The sequence below is a fragment of the Salvelinus namaycush genome, chromosome 25 (assembly GCF_016432855.1).
Source record: "Salvelinus namaycush isolate Seneca chromosome 25, SaNama_1.0, whole genome shotgun sequence".
Classification (NCBI taxonomy): Eukaryota; Metazoa; Chordata; class Actinopteri; order Salmoniformes; family Salmonidae; genus Salvelinus; species Salvelinus namaycush.
In genome coordinates, this window is record NC_052331.1 from 4,133,571 (window position 1) to 4,143,402 (window position 9,832).

General features: G+C 42.7%; 1 protein-coding gene across 1 annotated transcript in view; it reads left to right on the forward strand.

Annotated features, from left to right (window-relative positions):
* LOC120020084 (solute carrier family 17 member 9-like) overlaps window positions 1-4,970 on the forward strand; it is a 29,391-nt gene extending 24,421 nt beyond the window's left edge. The window contains exons 7-13 of the mRNA XM_038963521.1: window positions 296-392; window positions 789-876; window positions 1,035-1,069; window positions 1,158-1,273; window positions 3,346-3,401; window positions 3,515-3,544; window positions 3,973-4,970. Coding sequence (XP_038819449.1) covers window positions 296-392; window positions 789-876; window positions 1,035-1,069; window positions 1,158-1,273; window positions 3,346-3,401; window positions 3,515-3,544; window positions 3,973-4,151 — 601 coding nt within the window. The 3' untranslated portion in view covers window positions 4,152-4,970. The remainder of the gene's footprint in view (window positions 1-295; window positions 393-788; window positions 877-1,034; window positions 1,070-1,157; window positions 1,274-3,345; window positions 3,402-3,514; window positions 3,545-3,972) is intronic.
* Window positions 4,971-9,832: the final 4,862 nt, after the last annotated feature.

A 9,832-nucleotide genomic window follows, 5' to 3' on the forward strand; every position in this document is an offset into this window, starting at 1 on the left:
GACACCGTTCAGTTCTTGAATGAGCGAAACTCAGTGGAGAGAAAGCTATTTAAACACTCTGAAATAAATGTACAATGAACATACTGACATTTTGCTTGTTTTTATGTTGCGCACGCACATTAATATAACTGTAGTGGTGACCCATACGTAAGTTATTACAGCCAGTAAAAGTAGGAACTGCTGTGGAATATTTTCTGAGCTTTAAAATGATGTAGCCTATGAGTCATAGAAGTGGTACACTAACTTATTTCTATGTGTTTGCTCTCGCACTCTGTCTCCATTATCCTCCCTTCAGTGCTGTGATTATTACGCACCTTTGCACTGCGAGCACCTTCTTCACACTGTTGTCATGGCTACCGACTTACTTCAAGGACACCTTCCCTGATGCCAAGGTAACTTGCCCCCTCCATCCCTCCTCTTCTCCCAACCCATCCCTTCGGAAGACAAGACGAAACAAAACTTATAATACCACATTGGAGTTCAAGGTTGGAATGGCAAAGACAACAGACACACTTGAAAGTGTACATACGAAACGGCTCAAAGCGAGTCAGACCCCCCCTGCATCTGACAGACCCGTGTAATACCACTGAGTAAACCAAGAGAGGGCGCTGTAGACATGGTGTAGACATACAACTCCGCTAGCTAAGGAACTCGGATGTTCCCCAAACTTAGATGTTCGCCAAGTTGGATCACTGTCTCTTAAAAAAACGTATAGGGTTTTACTGTCATACATGTCTGAGGTCATATCAGTGTTCTTGGTGTTAAATGTTATGGTGTTCTCCCCGCAGGGTTGGGTGTTTAATGTTATCCCGTGGTTTGTGGCCATCCCCTCTTCTCTCTTAAGTGGCTGTCTCTCTGACCACCTTATCAGCCAAGGTAATGCCAGAGATATCAACTGTTTGTCATCAGGAAACAAATGAATGTTTTACTTATCAGTCGAAGTTGGTAGGTACCCTTATACGATTGTCAAGGTTTTTAACTATTGCTCTGTCCCACGTCTCTCTCTCTCTCTGTGTCTCTTTCTGTCTCTCTAGGGTTTGACACTGCTGCTGTGAGGAAGCTTATGCAGGTATTGTAGCTTGTTTCTGATTCAATGCCCAAATTGGCATTACTAGTTAACTTTAGATTTGCCTTTCCTCTCCTTGTGTCCTGGTCAGTTCTTCTCCATGGGTGTGTCCAGTGTGTTTACCCTCCTGCTGTGTGGCACCACCACCTTCCCCACAGCTGTGGCCTTTGTCTCTGCCACCATGGGCCTCACCACCTTCAGCCACAGGTACCGACGCTCGTCCCCAAATCCGCTCCTAGGCCTAGCCCCTAGACCTAGTGTCTATCATCTAGGGCCTGACCATATTCGGCCACATGTACTAACCCTTGAAGGCTGCACTGTTCGGATCCTGGAAGTGTACAAGGATGTAAATGATAAATGCAGGATGTAGATAATGACCAACAGTGGGATGGATCATGTAAACATAATCTCCCCCTCACAAGCGCCGTGCTTTAACAGCGACTATGTAGTTCCACTTATCTTATCTGTCACCTTATCACCTTATCTACTGAGGAAGAAAATATAGGGAGTCTGTATAACACCTTACATACTGAGGCAGAAAATACAGTTGAAGTTCACATACAGTTAGGTTGGAGTCATTAAAACTAGTTTTTCAATCACTCCACAAATGACTTGTTAACAAAGTTTTGGCAAGTCGGTTAGGACATCTACTTTGTGCATGACAAAAGTCATTTTTCTAACAATTGTTTACAGACAGATTATTTCACTTATAATTGACTGTATCACAATTCCAGTGGGTCAGAAGTTTACTTACACTAAGTCGACTGTGCCTTTAAACAGCTTGGAAAATTCCAGAAAATGATGTCATGGCTTTAGAAGCTTCTGATTCTAATTGACATAATTTGAGTCAATTGGAGGCTTACCAGTGGATGTATTTCAAGGCCTACCATCAAACTCAGTGCCTCTTTGCTTGACATCATGGGAAAATCAAAATAAATCAGCCAAGACCTTAGGGAAAAAATGCAGACCACCACAAGTCTGGTTCATCCTTGGGAGCAAATTCCAAACGCCTGAAGGTACCACGTTCATCTGTACAAACAATAGTGCGCAAGTATAAACACCATGGGACCACGCAGCTGTCATACCGCTCAGGAACGAGACACGTTCTGTCTCCTAGAGATGAACGTACTTTGGTGTGAAAAGTGCAAATGAATCCCAGAACAACAGCAAAGGACCTTGTGAAGATGCTGGAGGAAACAGGTACAAAAGTATCTATATCCACAGTAAAACGAGTCCTATATCGACATAACCTGAAAGGCCGCTCAGCAAGGAAGAAGCCACTGCTCCAAAACCACCATAAAAAAGCCAGACTACAGTTTGCAACTGCACATGAGGACAAAGATTGTACTTTTGGAGAAATGTCCTCTGGTCTGATGAAACAAAAATAGAACTGTTTGGCCATTATCACCATCATTATGTTTGGAGGAAAAAGGGGGAGGCTTGCAAGCCGAAGAACACCATCCAAAACGTGATGCACGGGGGTGGCAGCATCATGTTATGGGGTTGCTTTGCTGCAGGAGGGGCTGGTGCACTTAACAAAATAGGTGGCATCATGAGGCAGGAAATTATGTTGATATATTTAAGCAAAATCTCAAGACATCAGTCAGGAAGTTAAAGCTTGGTCACAAATGGGTCTTCCAAATGGACAATGACCCCAAGCATACTTCCAAAGTTGTGCCAAAATGGCTTAAGGACAACAAAGTCAAGGTATTGGAGTGGACATCACAAAGCCCTGACCTCAATCCTATAGAAAATTTGTGGGCAGAACTGGAAAAGCATGTGCGAGCAAGGAGGCCTACAAACCTGACTCAGTTACACCAGCTCTGTCAGGAGGAATGGGACAAAAGTCACCCAACTTATTGTGGGAAGCTTGTGGAAGGCTACCCAAAACGTTTGACACAAGTTAAACAATTTAGAGGCAATGCTACCAAATACTAATTGAGTGCATGTACATTTCTGACCCACTGGGAATGTGATGAAAGCAATAAAAGCTGAAAGAAATCATTCTCTCAACTGTTATTCTGACATTTCACATTCTTAAAAAAAAGTGGTGATCCTAACTGACCTTAGACAGGGAATTTTTACTAGGATTAAATGTCAGGAATTGTGAAAAACTGAGTTTAAATGTATTTGGCTAAGGTGTATGTAAACTTCCAACTTCAACTGTATAGGGAGTCTGTATAACACCTTATCTACTGATGCAGACAGTATAGGGAGTCTGTTTAACACCTTGTCTACTGGGGCAGACAGTAACGTGTCTTGTTGTGTCTGTACTCCAGCGGTGTGTCTGTGAATGTTCAGGACCTGGCTCCGTCATGTGCCGGGGCTCTGTTTGGTATGTTACAGCAGTGGCTAATTTATCCACCTCTCAGCAGATTTGACTTTTGATTGAATATTACAGTCCTGTCAAATATTACAAATGAATCATGTATCTATTTTTCATTGCAGGTGTTATGAATACCTGTGGAGCCTTCTCAGGTAAGCATGTTCACTGAGGGACAAACTAAAGCGGAAACATGAATCTTTCACCAACAGTTCCAGGATCAGTTGTGTTGTCCTTTCATGAGGTAGCGATGAATAATTAATCGGATTGTTCTAAAGGCAGGACTTTGGGTTGTGTCTCTTGTCAGTCTCATTGGCTCCATGCATATTTCATACTGGAGTGATAATAGAGTTTGTGTCAGATAAATAATTGAGGGAGTAGAAGATGACAGTTAGGGCACCGTAGGGGGAAGGGGTGTTTGAATCCGTGTACTTATACCGCACACAACTGGGAATGGGAGGCTGAACTGTCATTGGTTGATATGATATGCCGTAGTCGGAAACTGCTCAGTTTGTGCGTGCATGTATTGTTTCCTAATGCTGTATTCCTCTGCGTATCTGATCGTGTGTGTGTGTTTCTCCAGGTGTGCTGATGGTGTATTTCTCGGGGTATCTGATTGAGGCTACAGGGTCGTGGGCATCTGTCTTCACCCTTATCACTGTGGTGAACCTGGTGGGCCTGGTCACCTTCCTGGCCTTCGCTGAGGCCCGCCGGGTCGACATTGACTCTTCCAAGGGCCACTACCACAACATCCACATCTGAGTCCCAACGTTGAGATGTGGCAGCAAGCCCTGGTCCCTCAACAACCACCTTTTAAACCGAGGGGCCAAAACGGGACCAGGTCCCACACTATACACATCTGAGTCCCCGAAACAGGACCAGAACCTATGCCCATGTACCACAGAATGCACACTGGAGACTTAAATATAGAAAGAGAACAGCGAGAGCCTTGGTCTGTTAAATGTATCAAAACATACACATCAGAATTTGAGAAGTGAAAGAAGTGAAACAGCAGTGAAAGTGAATCCTAGATGTTTGTCAGATCATAGTCGGTGTTCTTCCTATATTAATTTAACAACTCTCAATTGTTTCTCTCTCTATATAGACATTTGTGGATTTGGCAATTTCAGCTACAAGGTGTATAAAATCAAGCACACAGCCATGTCATCTCTATAGACAAACATTAGCACAGTAGAATGGCCTTACTGAAGAGCTCAGTGACTTTCAACTTGGCACCGTTATAGGATGTCACCGGTTTGTCAAATGTCCGCACTGCTAGAGCTTCCCCGGTCAACTGTCAGTGCTGTTATTGTGAAGTGGAAACGTCTAAGAGCAACAACGGCCACACAAGCTCACAAGACGGGACCGTCGAGTACTGAAGCATGTAGAAATCATCTGTCCTCGGTCAAGTCAAGTTCTTCCACACCGATCTCGGGAAACCATTTCTGTATGGACCTCGCTTTGTGCACGGAGGCATTGTCGTGCTACATTTTCACTACCGAGTTCCCAAACTGCCTCTGGAAACAAAGTCAGCACAAGAACTATCGGGAGCTTCATGGAATGGGTTTCCATGGCCGAGCAGCCGCACACAAGCCTAAGATCACCATGCACAATTTCATGCGTCGGGTGGAGTGGTGTAAAGCTTCCTGCCATTGGACTCTGGAACAGTGGAAATGCGTTCTCTGGAGTGATGAATCACACTTCACCCTCTGGCAGTCCGATGGACGAATCTGTGTTTGGCGGATGCCAGGAGAACGCTACCTACCCCAATGCATAGTGCCATCTGTACAGTTTGTGGAGGAGGAATAATAGTCTGGGGCTGTTTTTCATGGTTCGGGCCCTTTAGTTCCAGTAAAGGGAAATCTTAACACTACCTCATACAATAACATTCTAGACGATTCTGTCTTTCCAACTTTGTGGCAACAGTTTGGGGAAGTACCTTTCCTGTTTTAGTACAACAGTTTGGGGAAGTACCTTTCCTGCTTCCGTGCACAAAGCGAGGTCCATACAGAAATGGTTTGCTGAGATCGGTGTGGAAGAACTTGACTGGCCTGCACAGAGCCCTGGCCTCAACCCCATCGAACACCTTTGGAATGAATTGGAATGCCGAATGCGAGTCAGGGCTAATTCCCAACATCAGTGCCCGACCTCACTAATGCTCTTGTGGCTGAATGGAAGCAACTCCCCGCAGCAATGTTCCAACATCTAGTGGAAAACCTTCCCAGAGGAGTGGAGGCTGTTATAGCAGCAAAGGGGGAACCAACTCCATATTAATGCCCATCTTTTTAGAATGAGATGTTCGACGAGCAGGTGTCCACATACTTTTGGTTATTTATATATATACAGTTGAAGTCGGAAGTTCACCTTAGCCAAATACATTTAAACTCAGTTTTTCACAATTCCTGACATTTAATCCTAGTAAAAATTCCCTGTCTTAGGTCAGTTAGGATCACTTCTTTATTTTAAGAATGTGAAATGTCAGAATAATAGTAGAGTGAATGATTTATTTCAGCTTTTATTTCTTTCATCACATTCCCAGTGGGTCAGAAGTTTACTTACACTCAATTAGTATTTGGTAGCATTGCCTTTAAATTGTTTAACTTGGGTCAAATGTTTCGGGTAGCCTTCCACAAGCTTCCCGCAATAAGCTGGGTGAATTTTGTCCCATTCCTACTGACAAGAGCTGGTGTAACTGCGTCAGGTTTGTAGGCCTCCTTGCTTGCACATGCTTTTTCAGTTCTGCCCACAAATTTTCTATAGGGTTGAGGTCAGGGCTTTGTGAAGGCCACTCCAATACCTTAACTTTGTTGTCCTTAAGCCATTTTGCCACAACTTTGGAAGCATGCTTTGGGTCAATGTCCATTTGGAAGACCCATTTGCAACCAAGCTTTAACTTCCTGACTGATGTCTTGAGATGTTGCTTCAATATAGCCACATAATTTTCCTCCCTCATGATACCATCTATTTTGTGAAGCGCACCAGTCCCTCCTGCAGCAAAGCACCCCCACAACATGATGCTGCCACCCCCGTGCTTCACGGTTTGGATGGGGTTCTTTGGCTTGCAAGCATTCCCCTTTTTCCTAACAATGGTCATTATAGCCAAACAGTTCTATTTTTGTTTCATCAGAACAGAGGACATTTCTCAAAAATGTACGATCTTTGTCCCCTTGTCTTTTTTATGGCGGTTTTGGAGCAGTGGCTTCTTCCTTGCTGAGCGGCCTTTCAGGTTATGTCGATATAGGACTAATTTTACTGTGGATATAGATACTTTTGTATTTATTTCCTCCAGCATCTTCACAAGGTCCTTTGCTGTTGTTCTGGGATTGATTTGCGCTTTTCGCACCAAAGTACGTTCATCTCTAGGAGACAGAACGTGTCTCCTTCCTGAGCGGTATGACAGCTGCGTGGTCCCATGGTGTTTATACTTGCATACTATTGTTTGTACAGGTGAACGTGGTACCTTCAGGCATTTGGAAATTGCTCCCAAGGATGAACCAGACTTGAGGTCTACAAAAAAAATTCTGAGGAGGTCTTGGCTGATTTCTTTTGATTTTCCCATGATGTCAAGCAAAGAGGCACTGAGTTTGAAGGTAGGCCTTGAAATACATCCACATGTACACCTCCAATTGACTCAAATTATGTCAATTAGCCTATCAGAAGCTTCTAAAGCCATGACAATTTTCTGGAACTTTCCAAGCTGTTTAAAGGCACAGTCAACTTAGTGTATGTAAACTTCTGACCCACTGGAATTGTGATACAGTGAAATAATCTGTCTGTAAACAATTGTTGGAAAAATGACTTGTCATGCACAAAGTAGATGTCCTAACCGACTTGCCAAAACTATAGTTTGTTTACAAGAAATTTGTAGAGTGGTTGAAAAACGAAATTTAATGACTCCAACCTAAGTGTATGTAAACTTCCGACTTCAACTGTGTGTGTGTGTGTGTGTGTGTGTGTGTGTGTGTGTGTGTGTGTGTGTGTGTGTGTGTGTGTGTGTGTGTGTGTGTGTGTGTGTGTGTGTGTGTGTGTGTGTGTGTGTGTGTGTATATACATAAATACATCTGCCGAGACGTGCTTTTAAAGGGATAGTCGTTTGGCTCAATGTCTAATTGTATGGGAACAGCAAGCATGTCATTGCACTAACATTAGTTGCAATGCACCAATCCTCCCTTCCCACCCACTACCCTTGCCACCACTGCTGAAAAAAATCCTAGGGGAACACTGATAGTGCTTCAATATTTGGATTTAAAGAACCATTCCTGCCATGTTTTTGGTTGTTTGAATTTCAGCCATGTTTGGGCCTGTTGGGCTGGGACTGTGGAGTAGCGGTCGTGGAAACAGTGACTGTGGTTAACAGTTCAAAGGTTCAGTATGACCTCAGTGTCCCCTGGTTCCACACACAGGTCTGTGTTTATGTTGGAGGAATATGAGGAGAATGACGTGTGTGAGTAGTCGGTTTGACGGTGGGTGCTGTACAGGTAACCCTGCCTAAAGTGCACCCACCGAGCAAGATGTGTGTTAGTGGCTGATGAAGGAAGCCCCACTCTGTGGAGACTATTGGGAAAGCAGACTAAAACGAAAAATACACGGCTGTGTGAGTGGCATCTAATTAGGAGGTGACTAGTCACCCATACACCCACTCTGATGTACTGTACAATTTTCCTGCCGTCGTCTGTCACCATGGTTACATGCTCGTCAGTGTGCTTCACTGCATGTCGTCGAGAGACTGTAGCCTCAACATACATTTAGCTAGAAGGATTTGTTTTATGTTCAATTAAGAAGGCCAAAGGTTATTACGTTTCTTTTTTTTAAAATGTAAAGATGATAATTGCATGACGTGCTCAACAAATACTTGAATCATATTTTTTTAATGTATTTCATTTATACGGAAATTGATATCAATGATGTTGTCAATAAAGCATAGGAGACCTGTAGAAAGATGCCATGATGTATCATTTGCGAGTGGCCACTTGAAGGAGACTTGATGGATGCAGTTCCCCACAGCTGACGAGGCAGTCAACCGTCACGCCGTAGACGGCTCCCTGTTCGTTATGATTACTTCAGTCCGGACAGGATGTGACGTCGTCTTTAACACGTTAAGCTTCACCACCCACAGAGTGGTACGGACACAGTAGGGTGCTTGCTTCTCAGAAACAAAGGCCCTGATTGCAGTAAGGTTATGATGAGGTCAAACAGGATGACATTATGAATCGGTTATATTATGGCATTTTTGATTGAACATGTTCTTGTTACTGAATACATGAACAGTGTTGACTCTACCTGTAGAAGCATATATGCATTAAACGTACATATAGACCTGCTTTATACCTTAGGCCTTAGCATACAAAAGGTAACACGCATGTTAGTGACCGGGTACTGTACAAAAGCTATGCCCTAGTTTGTCAATGTCTGATCAATTTGTAGTCTACAGTTTTTACTTTTTTGTAAACTGAACACCCAACATTTTCGATCACAGAAGCTGACTAAGAGACGCCCTTATTCAAAAGCTCTTTCACTTCACTTGCCTTAGCTGATGATTGTTTGAAAATGCCTCATTGCTTGTTTCTGTCACATCAGGTTTGGGGTCCAACCAGTAGTAAAATCAGTGAGTGAATTGAAATTCTAATTCAAGAATAGAAAAATGGCATCTCAATTAGGATTTAAAAAATAATTTAATAGGTATTTTGATAAACTTCAATTTCTCCAGAATAGACCCCCCTTGTGTCAGATGCTGCCCTTTTGTATGCTGATATGTTGTGTCATATCAGCCCATTGAATTAGAGCCAGGAACCATATAATTCTGATTATGTTTCCGCCACCAACATTTCACAAACGTGTAGCTTTCTGCAAAAGCATACTGACTATTTTTGATAAGACAATGTAATATATATTAAATATCGAAAAAGATTTCAAAAGGTTTATGCAAAATAAATAGTATTCTATTGCTTAAAACATATTGTATTTGTAATCTTATTTTATTGAACATGAAATAAATACAACTATTTTATCAACTGTAGTGAGTTGTTGGACTATTCCTTTCTGCCATAGAAAGTGACGTGGTTAGACTGTAAGATGTACTTTCACCTGCTACCACACAGGGGCAGCAGAGGGCTTATAATCAAGAGTCACAAAGTAGCTCATTGGAAAAGGGCAGTACAATGCATGTTTTGTCTTACTTTAGAAATACAAAAAAAAAGTGTGTGTTTACGTATGTCTACAAGATGTCATATACTTATTTTGTTCCGCCCAATCAGACTTGTATCGTGGCAATTAACTTCAAAGATGTTTCAGTGGTATTGTACTTTCTTGCATATCATACTTTTTGTACTCATTGCACACACCCTTGTGATAACGGATGAGCAATAGTAAAACCATCAAGCGTGCAACATGCACCTTATAGTGGGCATCATGTGCTCTCAGATCTCTCTGCCTCAGCTGTGGAG